Raw genomic sequence first — 26538 nt, 5'->3', positions numbered from 1 at the left:
AGATGCAGTCTATCCAGGCAGATGCAGTCTATCCAGGCAGATGCCGTCTATCCCGGCAGATGCCGTCTATCAAGGCAGATGCAGTCTATCCAGGCAGATGCCGTCTATCCAGGCAGATGCCGTCTATCCAGGCAGATGCAGTCTATCCAGGCAGATGCAGTCTATCCAGGCAGATGCAGTCTATCCAGGCAGATGCCGTCTATCCCGGCAGATGCAGTCTATCCAGGCAGATGCAGTCTATCCCGGCAGATGCCGTCTATCCAGGCAGATGCAGTCTATCCAGGCAGATGTAGTCTATCCAGGCAGATGTAGTCTATCCCGGCAGATGCAGTCTATCCAGGCAGATGCCGTCTATCCAGGCAGATGCAGTCTACCCCGGCAGATGCAGTCTATCCAGGCAGATGCTGTCTATCCAGGCAGATGCAGTCTATCCAGGCAGATGCCGTCTATCCAGGCAAATGCAGTCTATCCAGGCAGATGCAGTCTATCCAGGCAGGTGCAGTCTATCCAGGCAGATGCAGTCTATCCAGGCATATGCCGTCTATCCAGGCAGATGCCGTCTATCCAGGCAAATGCAGTCTATCCAGGCAGATGCAGTCTATCCAGGCAGGTGCAGTCTATCCAGACAGATGCCGTCTATCCAGGCAGATGCCGTCTATCCAGGCAGATGCAGTCTATCCAGGCAGATGCCGTCTATCCAGGCAAATGCAGTCTATCCAGGCAAATGCCGTCTATCCAGGCAGATGCCGTCTATCCAGGCAGATGCCGTCTATCCCGGCAGATGTAGTCTATCCAGGCAGATGCAGTCTATCCAGGCAGATGCAGTCTATCCAGGCAGATGCAGTCTATACAGGCAGATGCCGTCTATCCCGGCAGATGCCGTCTATCCAGGCAGATGCAGTCTATCCAGGCAGATGCCGTCTATCCAGGCAGATGCCGTCTATCCAGGCAGATGCAGTCTATCCAGGCAGATGCAGTCTATCCAGGCAGATGCAGTCTATCCCGGCAGATGCCGTCTATCCAGGCAGATGCCGTCTATCCAGGCAGATGCCGTCTATCCAGGCAGATGCAGTCTATCCAGGCAGATGCAGTCTATCCAGGCAGATGCAGTTTATCCCGGCAGATGCCGTCTATCCAGGCAGATGCAGTCTATCCAGGCAGATGTAGTCTATCCAGGCAGATGTAGTCTATCCCGGCAGATGCAGTCTATCCAGGCAGATGCCGTCTATCCAGGCAGATGCAGTCTACCCCGGCAGATGCAGTCTATCCAGGCAGATGCCGTCTATCCAGGCAGATGCAGTCTATCCAGGCAGATGCCGTCTATCCAGGCAAATGCAGTCTATCCAGGCAGATGCAGTCTATCCAGGCAGGTGCAGTCTATCCAGGCAGGTGCAGTCTATCCAGGCATATGCAGTCTATCCAGGCAGATGCCGTCTATCCAGGCAAATGCAGTCTATCCAGGCAGATGCAGTCTATCCAGGCAGGTGCAGTCTATCCAGGCAGATGCAGTCTATCCAGGCAGATGCCGTCTATCCAGGCAGATGCCGTTTATCCAGGCAGATGCCGTTTATCCAGGCAGATGTAGTCTATCCCGGCAGATGCAGTCTATCCAGGCAGATGCCGTCTATCCAGGCAGATGCAGTCTACCCCGGCAGATGCAGTCTATCCAGGCAGATGCCATCTATCCAGGCAAATGCAGTCTATCCAGGCAGATGCCGTCTATCCAGGCAGATGCCGTCTATCCAGGCAGATGCAGTCTAACCAGGCAGATGCCGTCTATCCAGGCAGATGCCGTTTATCCAGGCAGATGCCGTTTATCCAGGCAGATGTAGTCTATCCCGGCAGATGCAGTCTATCCAGGCAGATGCCGTCTATCCAGGCAGATGCAGTCTACCCCGGCAGATGCAGTCTATCCAGGCAGATGCCGTCTATCCAGGCAGATGCAGTCTATCCAGTCAGATGCCGTCTATCCAGGCAAATGCAGTCTATCCAGGCAGATGCAGTCTATCCAGGCAGGTGCAGTCTATCCAGGCAGATGCAGTCTATCCAGGCATATGCAGTCTATCCAGGCAGATGCCGTCTATCCAGGCAAATGCAGTCTATCCAGGCAGATGCAGTCTATCCAGGCAGGTGCAGTCTATATCCAGACAGATGCCGTCTATCCAGGCAGATGCCGTCTATCCAGGCAGATGCAGTCTATCCAGGCAGATGCCGTCTATCCAGGCAGATGCCGTCTATCCAGGCAAATGCCGTCTATCCAGGCAGATGCCGTCTATCTAGGCAGATGCAGTCTATCCAGACAGATGCCGTCTATCCAGGCAGATGCCGTCTATCCAGGCAGATGCAGTCTATCCAGGCAGATGCCGTCTATCCAGGCAAATGCAGTCTATCCAGGCAGATGCAGTCTATCCAGGCAGGTGCAGTCTATCCAGGCAGATGCAGTCTATCCAGGCATATGCAGTCTATCCAGGCAGATGCCGTCTATCCAGGCAGATGCCGTCTATCCAGGCAGATGCAGTCTATCCAGACAGATGCAGTCTATCCAGGCAGATGCCGTTTATCCAGGCAGATGCAGTCTATCCAGGCAGATGCAGTCTATCCAGGCAGATGCAGTCTATCCAGGCATATGCAGTCTATCCAGGCAGATGCCGTCTATCCAGGCAGATGCCGTCTATCCAGGCAGATGCAGTCTATCCAGACAGATGCAGTCTATCCAGGCAGATGCAGTTTATCCAGGCAGATGCAGTCTATCCAGACAGATGTAGTCTATCCAGGCAGATGCCGTTTATCCAGGCAGATGCAGTCTATCCAGACAGATGCAGTCTATCCAGGCAGATGCCGTTTATCCAGGTAGATGCAGTCTATCCAGGCAGATGCAGTCTATCCAGGCAGATGCAGTCTATCCAGGCATATGCAGTCTATCCAGGCAGATGCCGTCTATCCAGGCAGATGCAGTCTATCCAGACAGATGCAGTCTATCCAGGCAGATGCCGTTTATCCAGGCAGATGCAGTCTTTCCAGGCAGATGTAGTCTATCCAGGCAGATGCCGTTTATCCAGGCAGATGCCGTTTATCCAGGCAGATGCCGTCTATCCAGGCAGATGCAGTCTATCCAGACAGATGCAGTCTATCCAGGCAGATGCCGTTTATCCAGGCAGATGCAGTCTATCCAGGCAGATGCAGTCTATCCAGGCAGATGCAGTCTATCCAGGCATATGCAGTCTATCCAGGCAGATGCTGTCTATCCAGGCAGATGCCGTCTATCCAGGCAGATGCAGTCTATCCAGACAGATGCAGTCTATCAAGGCAGATGCTGTTTATCCAGGCAGATGCAGTCTATCCAGGCAGATGCAGTCTATCCAGGCAGATGCCGTTTATCCAGGCAGATGCAGTCTATCCAGGCAGATGCAGTCTATCCAGGCAGATGCAGTCTATCCAGGCAGGTGCAGTCTATCCAGACAGATGCCGTCTATCCAGGCAGATGCCGTCTATCCAGGCAGATGCAGTCTACCCCGGCAGATGCAGTCTATCCAGGCAGATGCCGTCTATCCAGGCAGATGCAGTCTATCCAGGCAGATGCCGTTTATCCAGGCAGATGCAGTCTATCCAGGCAGATGCAGTCTATCCAGGCAGATGCCGTCTATCCAGGCAGATGCAGTCTATCCAGGCAGATGCCGTTTATCCAGGCAGATGCAGTCTATCCAGGCAGATGCAGTCTATCCAGGCAGATGCCGTCTGCCTGGATAGGCATCACATATTTCCCCTGACTTGAAATCCCTGGACTGGCTGCCGTTTGAAGCCAAAATACATCTGAAAATCGCCTGCATGACTCACAAAGCGGTACACCTGAACTCTCCCGGCTACCTCACTCAGAAGCTGACAATCTCTGGCGGCGCTAGAAACACTAGAGGCACAAACAATCTTCTGCTGAAACCTCGTAGATTCCGGAAGGAAAAAATCTATAAACGCTCTTTCTCAGGAATGGCACCCAGGATCTGGAACTCACTCCCTCCCGAAACCAGGCTAATCTCCTCCACTACACTCTTTAGGAAAGAAGTAAAAGCTATCCTCATGGCAAAATACACCTGAACTATTATTTCAGACTCTTTAAAGAATTTGCACCGATCTGTACTACTTATTTGACCCCGTTGCTTATTTGTATTACTTGTATTATTGATTTACATGATTGTATGTTATGTTATGTTATGTTATTTATTATTTGTTAAGCGCGCATACGCCCTGGGGCTTCTTGGCGCTGGTGAGAGAATCAAACATAACAGTGCATAAAAGAAATACAATTATTTTTTACAGTAGGCCTGGGAAAAAAGAAGAGTTTTAAATGCCTTCCTAAAAGCAAGGAGATCCTTGCTATGTCGCAGGGTCAAGGGGAGGGAATTCCACAATGAGGAGGCTAAAAATTGAAAACTGCTGCCTCCTTGACGTTTCTTTTTGAAACGAGGGACCTCGAGTAGATCTTTGTGGATTGATCTCAGACTGCGCGAAGGTGTATATTTGCGCAGTAGTGATCTAAGGAACATAGGGCCCTTGCCCTCCAGAGCCTTGAACACAATGCAACCCACCTTGAAAGTGGCTCTCTGTTCCACAGGCAGCCAGTGCAAGGTCTCTAGTCCATGTCTGATTGATTCCCACTTAGGTACTTTGTAGATAAGTCTTGCAGCTTGATTTTGCAAGTACTGCAATCTTTTAAGTTGGCCAATAGGCGCCCCCAAGTAGAGGCCATTGGAGAAATCAATATGGGACAGGACTAGAGCACTGACTGTCTGAATTAAAGCCAGGCCTGTAAGAAGATGTGCTATTTTTCTGATCTTCCTCAATTGAAAAAACCCAGAGGAGACCACAGTTCCGACTTGGCTCACCAAGGTAAGGTCCTCACTAAGAGTCACTCCCAAACTTTTCACTGTACGGGATTTTTTTGGGGGCGAGCCCATGTCCGATGGCCAGAAACTAGGACTCCAGCTGATCTCACTCTTCCCAGGTAGAATGAGCTCCGTTTTTCCCGGATTTAGCTTAAGGTGGTTTAGAGACATCCACCTCTGGATAAAAGACATGGTGGCTCGAAATTCCTCGGCAGCATTGTGGGAGTTTAGCACAAAAACCAACTGCAGGTCGTCTGCATAGTTATAGACATCGACCTTGAACTCTCGTAGAGAGAATAACAGTGGGCGCATGTACAAATTAAATAATAAAGGGGACAAGGAAGATCCTTGAGGGACCCCACAGAAGGAGATTTTTTTAGGGGCTGTGAAGGAACCTAGTCGAACCGATTGAGTACGTCCAGAAATAAAAGACTTGAGCCAGGCCAAGGCCGAGTCTCGAAGACCGGCCTGTTCGACACGGTTGACCAAGATGGTATAGTCAACCGTGTCGAACGCCGCAGACAGGTCCAGTAACACCAAAGCCTGGTGTAAGTCCCTGTCTGCATTAGACCTTAGAGTATTCTGAACGGCCAATATCACTGCCTCAGTGGAGTGACCAGGCCGGAAGCCTGCCTGGTTGGGTTGTAAATACCCGGAAACCTCCACAAAACTTGATAGGCAGTTGGTTACATGCGCCTCCAATATTTTGGATAAGTAAGGCAGTAACGATATTGGTCTGTAATTAGAGAGGTCTGAGGAATCAATGCCAGGTTTTTTTTCTCAAAGGAATCAATAAGGCCTGTTTAAAACTATTAGGGACACTTCCTGACACGAGGGAGTTATTGAGCAGTGGAATCAGGCTATTTGGGAGCGCCCGACGATTGTACTGTTTGCTCTTCTGACTTACCTGTTTGACTATGCTCCCTCATGTAGCCCTTCTGTGTAAAGCGCTCTGATATCTGCAAAGATCTTGTCCGCGCTATATAAAACTTTCAAAATAAAATAAATAAAATAAATAAAACAGATGCAGTCTATCCAGGCAGATGCCGTCTATCCAGGCAGATGCCGTCTATCCGGGCAGGTGCATTCTATCCAGGCAGATGCAGTCTATCCAGGCAGATGCAGTCTATCCAGGCAGATGCCGTCTATCCAGGCAGATGCCGTCTATCCAGGCAGATGCCGTCTATCCAGGCAGATGTAGACTATACAGGCAGATGCAGTCTATCAAGGCAGATGCAGTCTATCCAAGCAGATTCAGTCTATCCAGGCAGATGCAGTCTATCCAGGCAGATGTAGTCTATCCAGACATATGTAGTCTATCCAGGCAGATGCAGTCTATCCAGGCAGATGTAGTCTATCCAGGCAGATGTAGACTATACAGGCAGATGCAGTCTATCAAGGCAATGCAGTCTGTCCAGGCAGATGCAGTCTATCCAGGCAGATGCAGTCTATCCAGGCAGATGTAGTCTATCCAGGCAGATGTAGTCTATCCAGGCAGATGCAGTCTATCCAGGCAGATGCAGTCTATCCAGGCAGATGCAGTCTATGCAGGCAGATGTAGACTATACAGGCAGATGCAGTCTATCAAGGCAATGCAGTCTGTCCAGGCAGATGCAGTCTATCCAGGCAGATGCAGTCTATCCAGGCAGATGCAGTCTATCCAGGCAGATGCAGTCTATCCAGGCAGATGCCGTCTATCCAGGCAGATGCCGTCTATCCAGGCAGATGCAGTCTATCCAGACAGATGCAGTCTATCCAGGCAGATGCCGTTTATCCAGGCAGATGCAGTCTATCCAGGCAGATGCAGTCTATCCAGGCAGATGCAGTCTATCCAGGCATATGCAGTCTATCCAGGCAGATGTAGTCTATCCAGGCAGATGTAGACTATACAGGCAGATGCAGTCTATCAAGGCAATGCAGTCTGTCCAGGCAGATGCAGTCTATCCAGGCAGATGCAGTCTATCCAGGCAGATGTAGTCTATCCAGGCAGATGGAGTCTATCCAGGCAGATACAGTCTATCCAGGCAGATGCAGTCTATCCAGGCTATCCAGGCAGATGTAGTCTATCCAGGCAGATGCAGTCTATCCAGGCAGATGCAGTCTATCCAGGCAGTGCAGTCTATCCAGATATATGTAGTCTATCCAGGTAGATGTATAATTATCCCTCACTCATTCTCCCCACCTGTTATCTCCCCCAGATCCATAAAATCTCAGAGTGAAAGTCCTCCTGTCACAGCCAGATTAGGAAATGGGACTGATAAAACAAAAGAAAAACTATCAACAAAATAAAGGGGTCTACAGTGCTGTAAGCATATCACAAACTATAAAATGTGCGTCTCTCTCCCTCGCACTGCCTCGCCCATCACATTGCCAAGATTCACGTCCCATAACATAGTAACAAAACCTTGGCGTTCGTCACCATGACAATGAAATGCTTCCCATTGAGGCTAAATGCAAACACTTCCAACCACACTCTCATGGGGTGTAGTATGACAGATCAGGTGTCACTCATGAGTGGCATTATTTATTTACCTTTTGACTACAAAAGATTATGGCTGGCAATTCAGCCAGCAGCCTAATTTACCAGATGGGGAATGCAGATGTCATCACCTTCCACTAAGGATGTATATTACAGCACATCAGTTTCCTTATTTCATAGACTTGAAAGGATACAAAAGAAACCAATTTAACAATATTATAAAACATTAACTATAAGGATGCAAAGTATGTTATGGAACGATAACATGATGTGCAGAATAATAATTAAAGAAGGGACCACCGTTTTGTATTTAATAATGAGTCCAAGAGGGAGTAGTGAGGGATTCAAGATAAGACTACAACACTTAATCACTATGCCTGACAGGCTCTCATCTGACTATTTGTTGGTCTGAGCTTTCCACACTATCACTGCCTTCCACATGAACTACTTACAGAGCACCACAGCCATCACCTGCACTTTCAGACTCTCCACTCCGACCACTCCGCTCACTCTTCTCGCACACACAGAATCAACTTTGACCCACTGCAACTATCTTCCTTATCCACTTCAGAACATACTATACTTTTCCCTCCCCTTTCATAAAGAGCCATTCTTTGTCTCTTTCACCGCTGACCATTTGTCATTTTGACATAGTTGCTCCTTGAAAGGACTTCTGAATTTTGAAATCCTAAACCAGACCTAACCATGCCTAGGCTTGAACCAATTAACTACCTCCACCCATCCTCTGCCTTTGCATTGCTCTGCCTCCATTATAGCTCCAGTCAAATTCATATACACATTTTTCATCCAACTAGAACACCCATTTGGTGTTTCCCTTTCTCTCCTTTATCTCCTTATAATGGAGTGTGATCACTGTAAACATCTATATGATGAGCCCAGACCATGTCCAACATAGCTCTCTCATTATTCAATTTGCTCTTCAATGCCTTCGCTGTCGCACCTTTAATTAATCAATTTGTTCTTTCAACAATACCATTTGCGTAGGGATTATACACAGATGCTCTGCTATATATTACTCCAGAATGGCCTAAAAAGTCTTTCCCTTTCCTTTTGTTGGAGGTTATAGCACCCCCAACATCACAAACATTTTCATGAGAATTTAAATAGGTTTGGTAGGTATTTCATACACAGATTCAACCTCATTCCGTCTAGTATGAACGCCCACCAGGACAACAACTAATTATAAACAATGAGGTTAATAATTTAAAAGTCCAAAAAACCTAGACACACTCTAAACCAAGACACACCAGTATCCTGTATTTGTTGCAACACACCTCTACCAAACTTCAATGTTTTTTCTCCTTCTTTGCACAGATTTCAGTTATGCACCCATTGAATGGCCTCTTCAGACATTATGCCACCAAAAGTTCTCCTTGTAGCTCTTAAATGTTAAAGATTGACTGAAATAGCCTACACGTGCAAGATCACACACTCTTTTCCTTAACATATAAGGAGGTGCAAAACAGTCTCCTTGAATCAACGCAATATGAACTTCAATTGTCAGCTCACCCAAAATCTTGAAAGGCATTGACTCTACAATTGCACTTTTCACTCAGACACCTTTCTTCTTTAAGAGTTTTTTTTACCTCTTCCAGAACTTTATCAACCACTTGCACGGATAACCACTCCTCAACCTAGGCGAAGCATAAACCACTGGTAAAACTTGCATGATAATAGCCACCAAAAACATACATCCGCAACTCAATAAATAAGACATTGCCAAAGAGAGATGGACTAGAATGCAAAACATGTAACCAATTATTGCAAGTTGAAGAACAGCTCAGACTCGGAAGTATGCAAAAGCATTTGGAAAGTCAATTTCAGACTGCTAAAAGTACTATAATGTTGGCTTGGGAAAATTTATAATAAAGCCTTCTTAGCTGGTAAAATATGGAACCTTTCACACTTCACTAAAGTATGAAGTTACTCGAGTTTGCCCAATGTTCAACACAATTACAAAATTGTCAGTTTCCTCGAGCCTGATTTCCTTGACAACAAGATGGGCATTAGGTGGTAGGGACAGCGGCGGCTGGCAACACCAGAGAGTGGTGAGGCAGTCGAATGGGTAGTGGGTGGGTGTAATCACACGTGGTCAAACAATCAATTTGCATTTGTATAGTGCAGCACAAGGCACAAAATAAAGGTCTGAAACTAGCAAAAAGAAGAAAAATGCAGATCAGAAACGAGTAGAAAGAAGAAGAATAAAGGTCAGGAAGGAGCAGAAAAAAAGACGAATAACAGGCAGAAACAAGTAGAAAGAGGCAAAATAAAGGTCAGAGACTATCAGAAAAGGGAAAAACAATGGGCAGAAAGAGGCAAAATAAAGGTCAGAAATGAGCAGCAAGAGGCAAAATAACAGGCAGAACGAGCTGGCTCGCCTCCTCTGGTCCTCTGCTTCAGTCCACCGGTGCTAGAGGCTTGAAGCAGTTGAATTCTCCGCATCATTTCAGACGCTGCTGTCGTGCTGCTGATCATGTTCAGCAGCATGAAAGCAGCGCCAGGATTGGCTGGAGCGGGTTACCACAACGCTCCTACAGGCACTGTGTGCGTGTGCCGGCTCGATGGAGAGGTTTATTTACACTGTACATGTCAGGCTAGCCATCGCAAGACAGCCGGCCAAGGTGACATGCACAGTGTAAACTGTTGGCGTGAGCACCACTCCCCTGATGCCAGTCAGCAGCAGCGGCCGCTCCCAAACACCTTATTGGGCTGGGCAAAGGGAATAATAAAATGGTAATTAATCCAATTGATTACCATTTATCTTTTTTTCACCTTTGTGGTGCTGGCAGCAGGGGGGGCGACGCTGCTCTGCCCTAAACGAGGGGCCGCCGCTGGGTAAGGATTTGATTCAACTGAGCAAACAGCTGTGATCCCTGTTTGCAGTGACTTCCGATTTCCCCTGGGGCACATTCCTAATCTCAGATGTCCCCTAGGGGGACTTCCGAAGTCCAGAAGTCCCCCAGGGTGACTTCTGGGATCAAGGAACACAGAAGAAGCATGGGACAATCAAAAGAAGGCTGCTCCTGCCCCTGTAGTCCCTGTAGGACAGCGGGAAACGTTCTACTGCCAATCAGGACACCTGTATTCCTTTATTATTTTGCAATTGTTTTTCTTCTTCAAAGTCGTGGCAAGCTTCACCCTTAGGAAAGCGGAGCTGGAAAAAACAGATAAGTCACCAATTGGCTGGCCACACAAGTGCGCACAGCTGAGGACGCACCAGTTTTTGAACGTGACCTACACAAATGCCAAAACACAGCACAATATTCATTTCAAAGAGCCCTTCAAATATTTTACTTTGTACACAGCCTGCCTGGACACCTCTGAGAAAATATGATTTTGGACTATTACGCACGAAGGAGAGCAGATATGGATCTGGTGCTGAGTGACAGGGGAAAGACAAGACTGATCCCTGCATCCTGGCGCCAAGTGGAGCCATCACAGCACTCGATAAGTCATGAGCAGCACCACCCTTCTCTCTCTGGCGGGGGAGCACTGATAGGCCTCATCCCGGAGCCAAGGCAGCCCGCTGCTCTTCACCTCCAGATGTGTCATTCTGTGATGTGGAAAAACAAGTCTTCAGCTGCAAGTCCGACGGGGTCCCAAGAGCCGGATGAAACGTGCAGGGCTGATGTTTTTATGCCTTTCCAACAAACATCTAAATTTACTCTGTTATCATCAGCGCCCAATCTCAGAGCATTCTGCACCTCCCCCGAGCATCATTAGGATATCCGTGCAAAGGAAGGATTTGATTAAAAGGCTGGGCTCCAGAACTGAGCTCTTCCTTCACCCTCAAGTTAGTCTATCTCTCTGTGCAACCATACTTGCAGTCCCACACACAGCCCCACACACAGCCCCATATACAACTCCACACAGCCGCACATGCAGCCCCACTTGCAGTCCCACATGCAGCCCCACACACAGCCCCACACACAGCCACACACACAGCCCCACACACAGCCCCATACACAACTCCACACAGCCGCACATGCAGCCCCACTTGCAGTCCCACATGCAGCCCCACACACAGCCCCACACACACAGCCCCACACACAGCCCCACACAGTCCCACACGCAGCACCACACACAGCCACACATGCAGCCCCACACGCAGCCCCACATGTAGTCCTACACACAGCTCGACACACAGGCCCACACATGCAGCCCCACACTCAGTCTCACACGCAGCTCGACACACAGCCCCGCATGCAGTCCCACATGCAGCCCCACACACAGCCATACACACAGCCCCACACTCAGTCCCAAAAGCAGATCCACACACAGCCCCACACCCCACACGCAACTCCACACACAGCCACACATGCAGCGCCACTTGCAGTCCCACACGCAGCCCCACGTGTAGTCCTACACACAGCTCGACACACAGCCCCACACTCAGCCCCACACACAGCCCCATACACAGCCCCACATACAGCCCCACACGCAGTCCCACACACAGGCCCACACACGCAGCCCCACACTCAGTCTCACACGCAGCTTGACACACAGCCCTGCATGCAGTCCCACATGCAGCCCCACACACAGCCATACACACAGCCCCACACTCAGTCCCAAAAGCAGATCCACACACAGCCCCACAGCCCACACGTAACTCCACACACAGCCACACATGCAGCCCCACTTGCAGTCCCACACGCAGCCCCACGTGTAGTCCTACACACAGCTCGACACACAGCCCCACACTCAGCCCCACACACAGCCCCACACGCAGTCCCACACGCAGGCCCACATGCAGCCCCACACTCAGTCTCACACGCAGCTTGACACACAGCCCTGCATGCAGTCCCACATGCAGCCACACACACAGCCATACACACAGCCCCACACTCAGTCACAAAAGCAGATCCACACACAGCCCCACAGCCCACACGCAGTCCCACAGGCAACTCCACACACAGCCACACAGGCTGCCCCACAGGCCGGACCATGCACTGCCCACATGCAACCACTAGGACTTCCTACAGTGACTGCTTGTGTAACTCAGCCCTTGTCATTTGGTGAAGGAGTCAGTAGACATCACTATTTATGTTTCAATAAATCAATTAAACATTTAAGGAGCGCTGCAAATCACATGTGAGGGTCTCGAGGCGCTGGAGCTGTTCGCAGCACGTGGAGGTTTAGGGCACGTGCCACTGGGTTTGTCTCAGAGGATGATGTAGTTACCCTCCTATCCTGGTGTCCGCCTCTGTAATGTTCGAGACCGCACGTAAGTGGTCTAGTCTTCTGCGCACCAGAAGGTGCGCATACGCGAGCGCGTGACGTAACGCGCTAGGGTATATAATAAAGGAGGCGTGGCCGGCAAAGGCAGTCCGGACCACGCGGAAACTATACAGCGTGTCCCGTGTCTTCTTTATGCCGCAGCGCCAGAGTCACCGCGCGCCTGCGGCCCAAGAGCACTACAGCCTCTTGGCATGGCAAGAGAGTCATAATGGCATTTACAGGTATAGATGTCCAGATGTGCATTTACTAAGACCTAAATACTGTGCGCATATGGAGGAATAGCCCTGGCCTCAGTATGCTTTATTGGCAGTGCATCCCTTCGGTGCACTCTCAAGCTTGTGTGTAGGAGAAAAAAACTGTGGTTAATTTGTGAAAAGATAAGTGCCGGAGCTCTCGTCAGGAAGTAGCTTGCACCAGCTCATTGCTCCTATTAGGGACGCCTATAACAGAACTAACTAATAACCAAGAATCCTACAAATGGGGAGAGGATGAGGCTTTAAAGCCAGAGCTTCTGACTTTGGAGCTGGGGAACCAGGTTCGAGTCTTGGCGTCGGCTCAACATCCTGTGATTCCGGGCAAATCATTGAATCTCCCTGTGTCTACATAAATTAATGTTTCCTTAGCTGGTGCTCATGAAAAGCACTCCAATACCTTTGGGGTGAGTTTGCATTATAAACCCCGGTGTTGACGTTTAAGTGCCGGTGCCGAGCCCTGGAAACCACTGGCTCAAATTAAGCACTAGAAAAAACCCATATATATATTTTGCCTCTTTCGTTGCTTGATACCCATTTTTTGAAGCAGCATTCGCATATTTCCAGGGTTGGATTCACTTTATCTATTTTGATCCCTTTCAGGTATAAATAATTAAACCTTCCATCAGTCAGTGCTCCTGATGGGATGTTTGGATCCTTGGGGATAGGGGCCATGGTAGTGATGCCAACGAGTCTCCAGTCCTGCTCAAGACCGAGTAGAGCATCCGCCCAATGCCTCAGGCTGATTGTCGAAATATCAACGACAGAAAAATTGTACTACCAAAATATTGAGGCAAAATTTCAAGGACTAAAATTAGGCCTGGGAGAAATTCCTCAAATCAAACCATTACACTACTTCATGTAGTTATGTGCCATTTGCTGTAAGCACACTATTTGTAGTAAACATTTACTACAAACACACAGGAGCAATAGAATGTGCGCGGGTGTTGTTCCCCATGATGTTGGGTATTTGGCACATTTTTTCAGTAAGCAATGCATCCTCGTATCAAAACTTGACACTAGGATGCATTTCGTGCTAAAATATAGCACAAAATGATGGATTACATTGAATGCAAGTACATGTCATTTTGTGTAATTTTACTGAAATTTAGCGTGAAAGCAAAATACATCAATTTCACACACCTCTAAAAAAATATTGAGAAGGTAAGTGCATGTAGGTAAGTATAGGTTTACTGTTCTTAACTCGACATCTACGTGACCTGAAGATTCATATTTAAATATGTGTTTAACAAAGGTTAAACAGATGTTATAGTTAGGCCATGTCACAATATCAAAGCTATTGTTTTAAAACAAATGAAAAACAATTACATTTGCAAGTTACTGAGCTAACTCTAACTTGCAGCCCTACCATGTACTGCTCTTATATCCTCACATATTATATTGCTCATGCCAAAAAACCCCGCAAGTGCCAAGCCCTGCGCTGAGCATGGCCTTTAGCCTGCAGCCAGGTCCTGCACCCAACTCCTTTGGGCAACCTCCACCATGGTTGGCCTTAGACCATGCACGGAGTGGAGCTAGCCGAAGGGCATGGCCTTTGTCAATGCACATTGCAGTTTTGGCCACAGGGCCAGACTTGAGGCCTTAAGCCATGCACAGCATGAAGTTAGCCAGAGGGCCTATCCCTTTCATCAACTCCATCGGGTAGCCAAACCTCGGCCCTGTATGTAATCTGGCCATGCACAGCTTGGGGCTGGCCGCAGGGCCTGTCTCAGTGCCCAATCCCCCGAGGGTTGTGCAGCTCCCACTGAAGCATAGTTCTAATTTTTTTTAATGGTACCATGGAACCACATGGGAGGGCTGCAGTGGGGCCCACAAGAATCCTGCCACACCTCCTGGGGCCCTCACTGTGTCCCCTGTGGTAGGGTGGTACCTTCAGCACAAATTCATTTTTTTTACTTGGGCTCAGGCCTCCCTCCCACTCCAAATTTGGTGTCATTCTGTAAAGCATTTTTTTTCTAAAATGCTTCCTACAATTCCCATGAAACATGGCATGGGCAAAACATGCTCCCGCTTGACACATCACCCCAAAACTTTCCAGGAAGGAGCTGAGGTGGATGAACATTTTTTTAGAAAGTCTAGCAAATATTTGTCGAATGGAATCAAACAGCCCGATTCATCATCGGCATGTTTTGCGAGTCTGTAATAGCAAATTATAAGGAATCGCTAGTCTGTAATAGAAAATTATAAGGAATCGCTATTACAGACTCGCAAAACGGGATTCATGTAGGAATCGCAAACTAATTTGCGATTCCTACACATTCCTTATTTGCTAATCGCAAATAAGGACGCGATTTCAAGGGTGCTAGGGGTGTCCACAGGACACCCTGTAGCACCCCTGAAATGTAAATGTTGACTTATGTTGCGCACACACATGTCCAAAAGACATGTGTGTGTGTAACATACAACTGAGAAAAATGCACAAAAGTGCATTTTTCTCAGTTTTCGCTATTTACCACGAAGTCTGACTTCGCTGTAAATAGCGGCAAAAAATAGCGAATTTGCAATTTTTTATTGGGTCATGAATAGCATTTAAGGAATCTCAAATTGAGATTCCTTAAATGCGATCGCAATTTGAAAAATCGAATTTTTTTGCGATTTCGCAAATTGCGAGTACATGACCAAATGCCATTTTGGCGGGCGCAAACGGCCGAATTCTGCGATTCGCACCGTTTGCGCCCGCAAAAATGCTCCATGAATCTAGCTGTAAGTTATTAGCAAAACAAAAAGTGTGCCTTCTATGGAAACTCTGACCTAACTATAACTACACAGTGGCGATCGCCACTGGGTAATATGTATTTATATACACATATGTACAGTCAAGGTACATATATGTGTAGAACTAAGTAAAGTAAACCTGTACTTACCTATATATACTTATCTTGTCAATATTTTGTTCATGGTATTCCGTAAGCACGATACTGTGTAGTGGATATTAAGGTGTAACACCAATGCAGGCAGATTCATTATTGAACCACAGCATGAAGAGTTTGCTTTGCACTGGCCTACCATGCTCACAGTAAACTGGCACCATTTGAAAATATTGGTCCTTAACTTTGGTTTACGTGCAAATATTCACAGCACAGGTGGGCACCCATTTAGTGACTTGGCCTAGCTAACTTTTTATGTCCTTCAAAAATGGATTTTTATATAAAATGTGACAAAGGTGAAAGGGATCCCGAGTCAGATTATGCCCTTTCTCCATAAAAAGCTTTGGAAAGGCACTGAAGTTATACAAATATGCTACTGTAGTATTTCCAAAATTAAAGACTTTTCAAAACACCACAAAAGGCACCCTGTACTGCCGAATCTGCAAATGTCAACATAAAATTTGCTTTTAACTAAAATTGATCAAATGACACCAACTTTGCAAAAGATAACTGGCCACATTGCACCAGTTTAAAAAAATATATTTTTATGATTTTTGTTTAGTGCATAAACATTAATGACATTAAAAAACATTCCGGTTCTGGACAATACAGACACTGAGCAACTGATTACACGTGCCCTGAGGGGATAGGTGGTGTTTGTTGCACTTGATAAAATCCGAATCTCAAGAGTTCCGAATTTATCGGGTGTGATAAATCACCCTTATTCCAGGTATTTTCCCCTGTAATAACAAAAATATGGGGATTTGGTGCTTACAGCCCCAAAGTCTTGGTTAAAACCAGGACTTTTGCCCTCTTAAATTCTGGGAGGTTTGATCTGCTGTAATTTGTCATTACCTTGTGCGATAACACAGCTCTCAAAATTACCAGGGAACTTGCAAACATTCTCGGTCAGAGGGCCTATCCTGTGGAACACACTTCCCTTACACATCCGTAAAGAAGAAAACTACGCCAGTTTCCGAAAGAATATTAAAACTTGGCTTTTCCAGAAACAACTGTGCTAAAACCATGCTCATCATATACATTTGTACCTATATGCCAAAGGCGCCGGGAAACCCTTTGTGGGTAGCTGTGTGCCATATAAATGTAAAAAATAAAATAAAAAATAAAATAAATAGACCCTACGGGGCACATTTATCAGTTTTCAAGCAGTGCAGCAAGCGACCTAACTGCATTGAGTGAAAGAGAAAGGGCAGGAATGCAAATGCATTAAACATCATATGACACACTCCTGTCCTTTCCCTGTGCTTGCGCACTGTTGGCTGCTAGCGCCAATGCAGGTGCCAGCTTATCTGCGTTGTTAGCAGGATTGATTTTGTGCAGGACACTCCTCCGAGGCAGCAGCACACCTAGAAAGAGGAAAAATGAGGAGAAATAAAGATATTTCTTCTTGTTACGCCTCACCTGGGGAGGCGTAGCATTTTGTCACATTCCCAGGTCTACCACTAATGGAAAATCTGGGTATGCGCCCAAATCCGTGGATGGATTCGTGGAAACACTCACGCTTCACCCATGGAACGCCTCCCTGGGGCAGAAGAACCCAAGGCAGCGGTGTGCGCAGCATTAAGGTACTCTGGATTTATCCAGCCGCGCAGGGCCTTGGAAGGCTTGATAAATCTGACTTGGGCGACGCAACACAATGGTAAATACGGCCTTAAGACTCTAAAGCATGAAGTGGGAAGAATATCCGTTGCTGAACTACAGCACCTTAGGTTTGTAGGCATTCACAACCTCCTTCACACCCATTATCACTCTGGATATAGCTGGCTGTTTGCTATTGTCAAAGGCGGGATAAACCCCCAACCAGGAATGGGGGGAGGAATAACCCTCAAAATAGTTGAGGGAGTAAAAGAAGGAATTTCTCTAAGGGGTAAATCTTTTCCACGTTGAGATATAGAAAATGTATCGGTGCACTCACACTTTCCCTTAGCACTTACACATTTTAAATGTGCACTACTTCAATTTACATGTTTATTTGCTTACACATGCTAGTGCTCTTGGGCAGTTCTGACTGCCACAGAGTCCCAGCACTACTCCTGGAAGCCTTGTGTGAAACTTGGAGTCCAGGCCCACATTTTTGTCTGTGCCAAAGAAGAGAGCTGAAAGGAGACAGGCGTGTGTTTTCCTGCTGTCTGCTTGATATACAAGGTGCGACCTGCACTTGGCTCCAGTTTGATGTTAGGGCATCAGTCCATGGCTAGCCCAAGGCACAGAACAGCAGGCACACATCATAATCGCACGTTAGAGGGTCAGAGGGCACATTTTTGGTTGCATTGAGGCAGATGGATGGTTTCCAGGTGAGAGCCCGCCAGGATTACAGCACAAGTGTTACAGCAAAAATGTGGTGAGCTGCTGAGGCAAGATGGATGCTCGGCTGATTGACAAGGCCGGCTAAAGGGAGTCTGGGGGAAGGATGGGGGCGTTTGTGCCCGCGTCTATATTAGTGTGCAGATTTCTGGTGGTCGGGCATCTTTTCTATATGGTTGCAACGCAAAGAAGCTGCGACGGAGGCAGTGACGGCTTCTTGTTACTGTTAGGCAATAAAGTGCACCAATATAAAAACATGCACAGGCAATTAAATGCAACAAATGTCTGGCAGAGAAGTTCTGTATTTTTTTTTTTAAACACAACTCTTTCTACTCATTTTTATTTTTGCAGAGTTTTATATTGCGCAAATTTGACCCGAATCGGGTATCAGAGCGCTTTACATAGCGCCAGTTATGTTACATGAGGGAACATTCATTTTTATTAGCTGTGGGGAGATTAAGTGATTTGGCCAGAATCACAGGATATTCAGCGTCATTGCCAAGACTCGAACCCAGGGGCATATTATCAATACAGGCAATAAAATTATCGCCGCTTTATCAGCAGAAAACTGCAGATAAAGAGGCGATAATGGGCTTGCTAATATGCTCTATGGAATTCCAATCGAAGCCCATGTTAGATGTCTTCACATTTAACATGGGCTTCGATTGGAATTCCATAGAGCATATTATCAAGCCCATTATCGCTGCTCTATCGTCAGTTTTCTGCCAATAAAGCGGCGATAATTTTATTGCCTGTCTTGATAATATGCCCCAAAGTTCCCCAGATTCGAGGCCGTTAGGTCAACTCCTCCCCCCAAGTCAGCACTCATCCTCTTTGGGTTCTGGAGTAGCGTGCTACTCCTCGAAAAAGGAATTAGACTCCTCGACAGGAGTAGAAGGCGCTATATAAATGCAATTACAATTACAATAAGACATATTAGCACAGAGTGCAAGGAAACCTCAATGTCTGATGTATGGTGCTAATGTGTTTGCCTCACTCATCTCAAAGCCAGCAATCCCACCGATTGCACCCTGTGTCTTTTCCTTACATCTCCGAAAGGCTTGGCATGAAAGATTACCTATGGTAGCATTCACTACACAAACATAAAACAAAAAAAGGCAAGTGCTGGTCCTCATACAAACCTAACAAAAGAAAGCATGCCTCACACACGACTGGTGCTTTATTCCTCCATGTGTACATCAAAACAAACACAGCTGTTTTTCAAAGAATGCCAAATAAACTGTGGCATTGCTTCACTCTAATGCTAGGCGTTATTGTGCTGTGTGTGGAATGTGAGAACAAATAAAACACAGCTGAGGGTGGGGTGGGATGAATGGGGACTCACTTGTAAATTCCATGTTATGAAGTTTATTGACAAGCCACAGTGTGCTCTGATTGCTGTCTGGTCAGCCACAGCTTTAGAGAAGAGTAGAATTTCCATGATGTGTCTCTCAAAATAAACAAATAGAAGGCTGGCCTTCAGGGGCATCAAATTTGCACTATTTATAATTGAGAAATGACTGGCAGGCCATTTAGAAGGCAGACCAAGTTTATCTTATGAAAAGGCTATTTCAAGTCTCAAATAATGATGGATAGCATTATTGTAACTTCATGTCTTCTTTCCGCAATTTTTTCCAGGGGCGGTTCATGCATAGGAGTACACACACACACAAGCACACACGCACGCACGCATGCACACACACATTACACTTGTCCCCATTACAGCTTTCCACCTACCTTCTTAGGGGGCGGGCCATGATGGTCCCACCGTGACAGCAGCAGTCCAGGCCTTGCTAACTGAACTGCGCATGTCAAATTGGCCGGTGTATTCACTCTGGCCATCCTGATATATGCAGTTCATGCTTCTCCTGCTGAAAGGCAGCTGTAGAAGCAGAAGCACAGCCCCGTAGGCCTTCGGTGGAGCGCTGTGATTGCCTGCTCCAGCCAATCCTAGCACTGCTCCTATGCTGTTTAGCATTGAAAGCATTGCTTGGATTGGCTCGATGCTTTTATCGAGCAAGCAGCGTGAGGCAGGAGCCGAACATGTGCTGCAGCTTGCTGAGAGGAAAGCTTATTTTTAATTTTAATCATTTTAAAGGAATTTATGTGCCACGCCACTGTCTGAAGGAAGCAGCCGCCACTGGATTTTTTCAAAAGAAGAGATCAATTGCACTTTTGGCTCCTGTCTTCACTTGACAGCACCAGTTGGAGTTATACATATATGGAAAATACACATCTGTTACTGTGTAATAATTCTAATATTGCCATTGAGAGGTTGTGATGACATAATTAACCTCGAAATGGCAACACATGCTACAATTTTTGCCAAATAATTTAGATAACCTTGCAGCATAATTTGTTCCTCCAGACAGCATAACCATATCACCCTAACAAGGTTAAGCTCTATAAAATGATTTTTAAGCTGCCATTATTATATTGAAACTCGTATTTTACAGGAAACTGTGAAATGTTCCTCATATTTTACAATTCTCTCCTGTGGAATATGGGTTTTTATACCACTGCTTTTTGTGCAATGAAAGCACTAAAACAACATGCAATGTAATGCTATAATATACTTGCTGGATGTAATAATTCCAGGCATCTATTCACACATTTGATATAAAGTGGCTTTTGTGTTTAAGTTATGACCCAACACTTACTCTGGACGATGAGCGTGAATGTCACATTCGCGGACAGGCCATGCCGCGTATTATTCAGAACCATCATGTATTTGCCAGCATCCTTTTCTCTCACGTGCTTGATGGTTAGCCTGTATTTGGAGGGGTCGGGTTCATAGCAGGAATGGTTCCTCCCAATCACTTGGCCATCTTTGTACCTGGAATACAGCAGTAGGCAAAATTGAATTCATTAATAAATACCAGAAAAGTTATTGTTCCTTTTTATTGCACATCTTTTACGAAATTAATTCCCGACTAAGTTGATGGCAGAATGAATAAGTTATGCATTTAATTTATTTTCCTACATCGGTTATGTTATGTTATATGTTACATTTCGTTATGTTAGAGCTATTTGAATAGCGCCTGGGATGCCCTTAGTTCGGCCTTGTAGCTCTAACAGTTGGCCAGAAAGGCTTCTTAAACTTGCCTCTGAGATTTCCATTACAGACCAAAGTATGTGCCATCACTTGATCATATACTTTGACTATTGCATTTAGATTGGTGTGAGGCTGCTCATTATTTTTCTCAGCATAAAATGATATGTGTTCATGTTGGATGGTTGACTGTAATCTACTATTCATCAATCATAGGTGGGTCTCCAACCTTGGTGGTGTAAAAGGGTGTCTGAGGGCTTTACCATTTGCTTACACATTCATTGGGTCAGCAACATGACCAATACCTAGCGATTAATGATGATCTGAGCATGGTGGGGTGGCTTTGTGGCCTAACTGAGGTGTGCTGAATGTACATTTGAGATGTTCTGTCAAATTAGGTCTTTGTGTTTCTGATGCAGATGTCTCCCCACTAGTTAGTGCTGTTGTTGTGACTAGTGAATGGATGTATGTATGGTGTTCTGTCTATTTAAAGCATTGTGTTGGGTTTGTTGTAGCAGCCCATAGTGGCTACTGAAGTAAGTAGCAATGTGTTAACCGAGTTTATGGCATATTGTAGCTGTGTAAGAGGTATGTTGAATCTTCTGTCTAACAGTTATTTAGTTATTGTTATTGTTAACTACAGCTTATATAGCGCCAAATCACCTACAGGTCTCAAGGCGCTTTTTGACAGAAGGAAGCTAAGCTAACACAACAAAAGCATAAAAAATATACCCCTAGGTGGAGATTAAAGCTTCTCTGAACAGGAATGTTTTCAAAGATTTCCTGAAATGCAACAGGTTAGATTCTTTACGAAGAGATTCAGGAAGTTTGTGTAAAGTTAGTGTAAAGTAATTAAAAGATTTAGGGTGTTTCACTGTGTTTCTGGGTGGAATACTCTGAGGGCTAGTATCAGTGACATTAGTTTTATGTCTGTGTTGCACTGGGTGTATTTGAGTTTGTCGGTCTAATCTAATATTTTATTGTAGTAATTTCAATTACAATCTTTGCATTCATTTTTTCTTTGCAAATATGTTCCTGCCTGGGGACTATCTGCATAACACGGCACATGCAATCAGTGTGTGGCTCAGGGCGCATTCGGCCGGTGCCTGACTGTTGCCAGCCTATGCCTGACAGCTCTGCTGGCTTTGTATTATGTTGGTAGCTCTGTTAAAGGCAATGGAGAGAGGAGAGAAGAGAGAGGAGTTGGCCTAACAGCTACAGCAGCCAACCTCGAATCTGGGGAACTGGGTTCGAGTCTCGACAATGACGCTGAACATCCTGTGATTCTGGACAAATCACTTAATCTCCCTGTGCCTAACATAAATTAATGTGTCCTCATGTAACGCAACTGGTGCTATGTAAAGCACTCTGATACCTGAATCAGGTCAAGTTTGCACAATATAAAATTCTGTAAAATAAAAATGGATTGTCTCAGGGCTAATTATGACTGGTATAGGTTTTCTGCAGCACCATTCGACTTTTTTTTTTTGCTGTGTTTTTCCTTTTCTAATTTAGACCATTCTACCCTTATTGGGTGGAATGTTCTAAGAGCTTTATTGCACTTCTGCCGTGGGCTATTCTTCTGATTTCTAAAGGCCCTCTACCTCGCTATAGGCCCTCGTCTGCTGCTCAAGCCAATAAATCCATTTCACGGTCCTTACAACCGATACAGTACTCAGAGCGGGCTTTAAAGCTAAATTATTGGCCTCTATGCATCTAACAGGTGGGCTCTCCTTGAGCGTCAGAGTTGCTCTACAGCTGAATTTGGAACATCTCCTCTCTTTGAGTCCAATTACAAGCTACCGTCAATGACTTTGATTTAAGAATCATTCAATTTTTGGGTGATTTCACCTAGGGACATTGACTCATTAAGGTGCCAGAGGTGGCAGGCGTCACATCACACACATTTTTGACCCTGATAACAAGACAGGATCGATCCCCTGTAACATCTTTACTACCTCACCCCTCAACAGCCTCCTGTTTGCTGCCTGGTGATGTAAGAATTGAAAATAAGTCATCTGGCCTATCCTCATTATCACTTGTGTATATGCATATGACTGCACTGTATATAATGTTCACCACCTAAACACCTTGCACATTTGTCACACTCCTTTGTTTTGTATCGATCTTGACAGTCCACAGTATTATACTGTAAATATCAATGAATGAAGTAATTCTGATATAAATCTTCTCGTCCAAACAATTGTTTTTCTCCATGCCTTATTCGTTAAGTATTATTGTTGTGTGTCATAGGACCTAATTTTTCAGAAAGCATTAATAGCATACTTTACTCATGTTTGTCCTACCCGACAGAACCATTCTTGCTATATCTATATACTTACCCATGTTCTGAGGGACACAGAGTCACCCCTTTTCGTATAATTTTAAAACAAAGGGTCAACATGTTTCTTGCCATTGGACAGTCATAAATGATCTAGGCAATTCTTCAGGACCGTATGACCCTAATCTACAACTGATTGGGTTGATAGTTAAACGTGCATAAGGGCCCGATCATAAAGTCACTCAACTACAGTGGTGGTATTGATACCTTATATAGACTAGTTGTAAACAGTCCGACCCTCACAGAGCAAGACAATTGCCCCTTAGGTGTTGCCAGAGGAACTGTGACAACTGTGGCGTATAGGTGTCCAGCAGGGGATAATACCGGCGGGGTATTGTCCCATGCAGGATGCCTTTACAACCCTGCTAGCGTGACGCAAAGCATTCCAGCGCAGGATAATACCGACGGGGTATTATATTGTGTTGGACGCCTTTACACGCAGCCAGCCTGGTTCCTCTGCAAACACCTAAGGAATAATTGCCTTGCCGCATGAGGGTCAGGCTATATACAACTAGTCTATATAAGGTATCAATACCACCATCGTAGTTAGGTAACTTTATGATTGGGCACTTATGCACATAGATATGAGGAAGCATTTTGCGCTATTAAAAGTTAAGACTTTCATTAGTTGTGGCCATTTATTAAATTAAATCATCTTCCGGACTTTAATACTAGCTTTATTATTATCCAGCTCAAAGGAACAGTGCAAAATTGTCAACACTTTAGGTATAGCAGTCCCCACACTCAGCCTGTTTGATGATATTTGGCATCATCACTAGATGCAGTCCATATACAGTACTCTGTTGTCTTGGTTTGTGCTATAGAAGTACCATATACATACAAACATACATACCTCACCCTATGGAAGCACTAGTAGTGAAGGCTTCTCTTTTTATTAAGCTAGGAAAGATGAGTGCAGAGTCAGCCTTCCATTCTTCCAAACTTCTATCCTACATGATACTTAAAGCTCTTTTCAGCAGCTGCTCTACCCTCTGATATATGTTACAGGTTATCATTGACCAATGCTTGAGAGAAGGCCAGCATTCTCCTACTCACCAGATCACACCGGGGTGCGGGAAGGCGTCGACTTTTACATCCAGTTTCACCAGTTTACGACCTTCGATGACAGTCTGAACCAGAGATTTTTTCTGGGAAACCTTGATGAAAGCCTTTTCTGAAATTAAACACAGCTATGGTCAATGGAATAATATCAGGATACTCTAAAATTTAGGACAGCACTCAGGCACTGGAAGGGCTGCAACACAGAACTCCTCAGAATGTGTTTCCTAAAGCCATGTTTGTTTTTCACTGCATCTCATTCGCAAAACCCTCTTTTTGCCACCACATTTTTGCTCAAAGCACAACCAGCATTGTGAGACTTTGCCACTCGCAGGATCGCCTATTGTATTCAGCATCCAGACACCCCTCTTCTTGAACCCTTCCATTATGCTCAAGAGGCTGTCATAAGAAAGTGATGCTCCACCTTCTACGTCCCAGTGGGAATCAGCATGTAGATGAATGGTTGAAGAGTTGAATGAGACCCGGAGCCCCAGAAGGAGTGACCGGCAACCTTGCCCGGCATGTCTGCATCCATATCATTCTCCAGCTTCTCCTTACAGGTTGATATTGTAAAGAGGGTTTTAGACACAATAGCCTAGTTAGAAATATTATGACCTAATATTATGTCCTCAACATTGTTCATAAAGTGACATCCTATTGGGTATAGGTTTTTTGTCATTAACTCCAATTGGGTGATTTTTTTAAAGTATATTTAGGACTCTATACTTATATCAGATGATATTTTGACTACAATGTTCTTGTACTACAATATGAAACAAAATATGACGATAGATGCTGTTTTCATGCTGAACTCACAGGCTCTGTTGGTCAAGAGGGTGGAAGCTGGAGTCTAGACTGTCCAGAGTTGGATGGCGCATAGGTACCCCTTTGAATCAGGGCTGAAGAGTGTGAGATTACCTATGTAATGGACGTGGTGGGTGTTTCTATTTGTGCCCTGCATGTGACGGGTGTCTAAAAGTTGCCTAATGGAAGGAAGTTCAATGGTATTTGAATCACACCACTTCCCAGAATGTGTATCCCAACCTTGGGATTTCTCTTTCCATTCCTGAGACAGATGCAAGAGAACCGAAGATGTGTAGATAGTAGCAACAGGCTTCCCTGACCCACTGTAGTTTAGTCCCTGCCACACACCTCAGATGAACTACTTGTGGCCTGGGGCCATAACTGCTGCAGTAGAGCAGAAGGATGTGAGGGGGAGCCATATCTGGGAACATGCAGTATCCAGACAAGAATTACTACCCCACCGGTTTCACAGGAAACTGGGCTAGCCTCCAGCAGATATGCCAAACTGGAGCTAATCCTGCAGGGATAGACTGTTCACTTTCTTGTGTCTAGGTGACTTAGATGGTTATTGAAGCCCATACAGTCGCCACTGGAGAGAGGCTTGAGAAAGGAGACCACATCATTATCTCTCTCAATGACTGATCCATAAGCCCCTTCCATTGAATGAGGTTTCATGCTGAATAACTCCTTTGGTAGCTGTGATTTAATCCAGAAAGGAGGAAGAGACCACAGAACTGTTAGCATGAAACAACTAAGTGACTGAATAAGTGTGGAAGCAAATGAAAGAGTTATTCCAGTGTGGTGCTGGGGGCCTTAATTAAGGGGGTCCAACTGGGTTTAGATGCCCTGGCAAGTATCCTCTGACTCGATACGGTCAATATATTTTATGCTAAACATACAGCCCTGGCACGCTAAACATTAAATCGTGTTTATTTTATGTAGGGTTCCTTGTTTATCAATACTCCAAGGGAATACATGGGTAAAGCTACAGGGGGTCATGAGGGACTATTAGGTAGAGGCAGAAATGGCACACACACTTTACAGTACCCATAGTCAGGTAAATGTTACTAAGATCCTCTTTGTTTAGATCTTTTATTATTAGTGCGCCTAGTAGGGAAGGGAGCTCTGCCCATGCCAGTGATTATGCAAATACCATAGGGCAGGTAGGAACCATGATGCACTGTGAAAATGTTGACTCAAAAC

General features: G+C 45.7%; 1 protein-coding gene across 2 annotated transcripts in view; it reads right to left on the bottom strand.

The window, feature by feature from the left end:
* LOC147718463 (vascular endothelial growth factor receptor kdr-like) overlaps window positions 1-26538 on the bottom strand; it is a 537031-nt gene that overhangs the window by 261067 nt on the left and 249426 nt on the right. For both annotated transcript variants that reach the window (XM_086918385.1, XM_086918386.1), the window contains exons 8-9: window positions 24529-24646; window positions 20740-20915 (exon numbers count right to left, since the gene is read on the bottom strand). In XM_086918385.1, coding sequence (XP_086774511.1) covers window positions 20740-20915; window positions 24529-24646 — 294 coding nt within the window. The remainder of the gene's footprint in view (window positions 1-20739; window positions 20916-24528; window positions 24647-26538) is intronic.

Source organism: Lissotriton vulgaris, chromosome 4_1 (assembly GCF_964263255.1).
Source record: "Lissotriton vulgaris chromosome 4_1, aLisVul1.2, whole genome shotgun sequence".
Taxonomy (NCBI): Eukaryota; Metazoa; Chordata; class Amphibia; order Caudata; family Salamandridae; genus Lissotriton; species Lissotriton vulgaris.
Note: the sequence above shows the minus strand (reverse complement) of the source record. Positions and strands in the feature narration are given on the sequence as shown.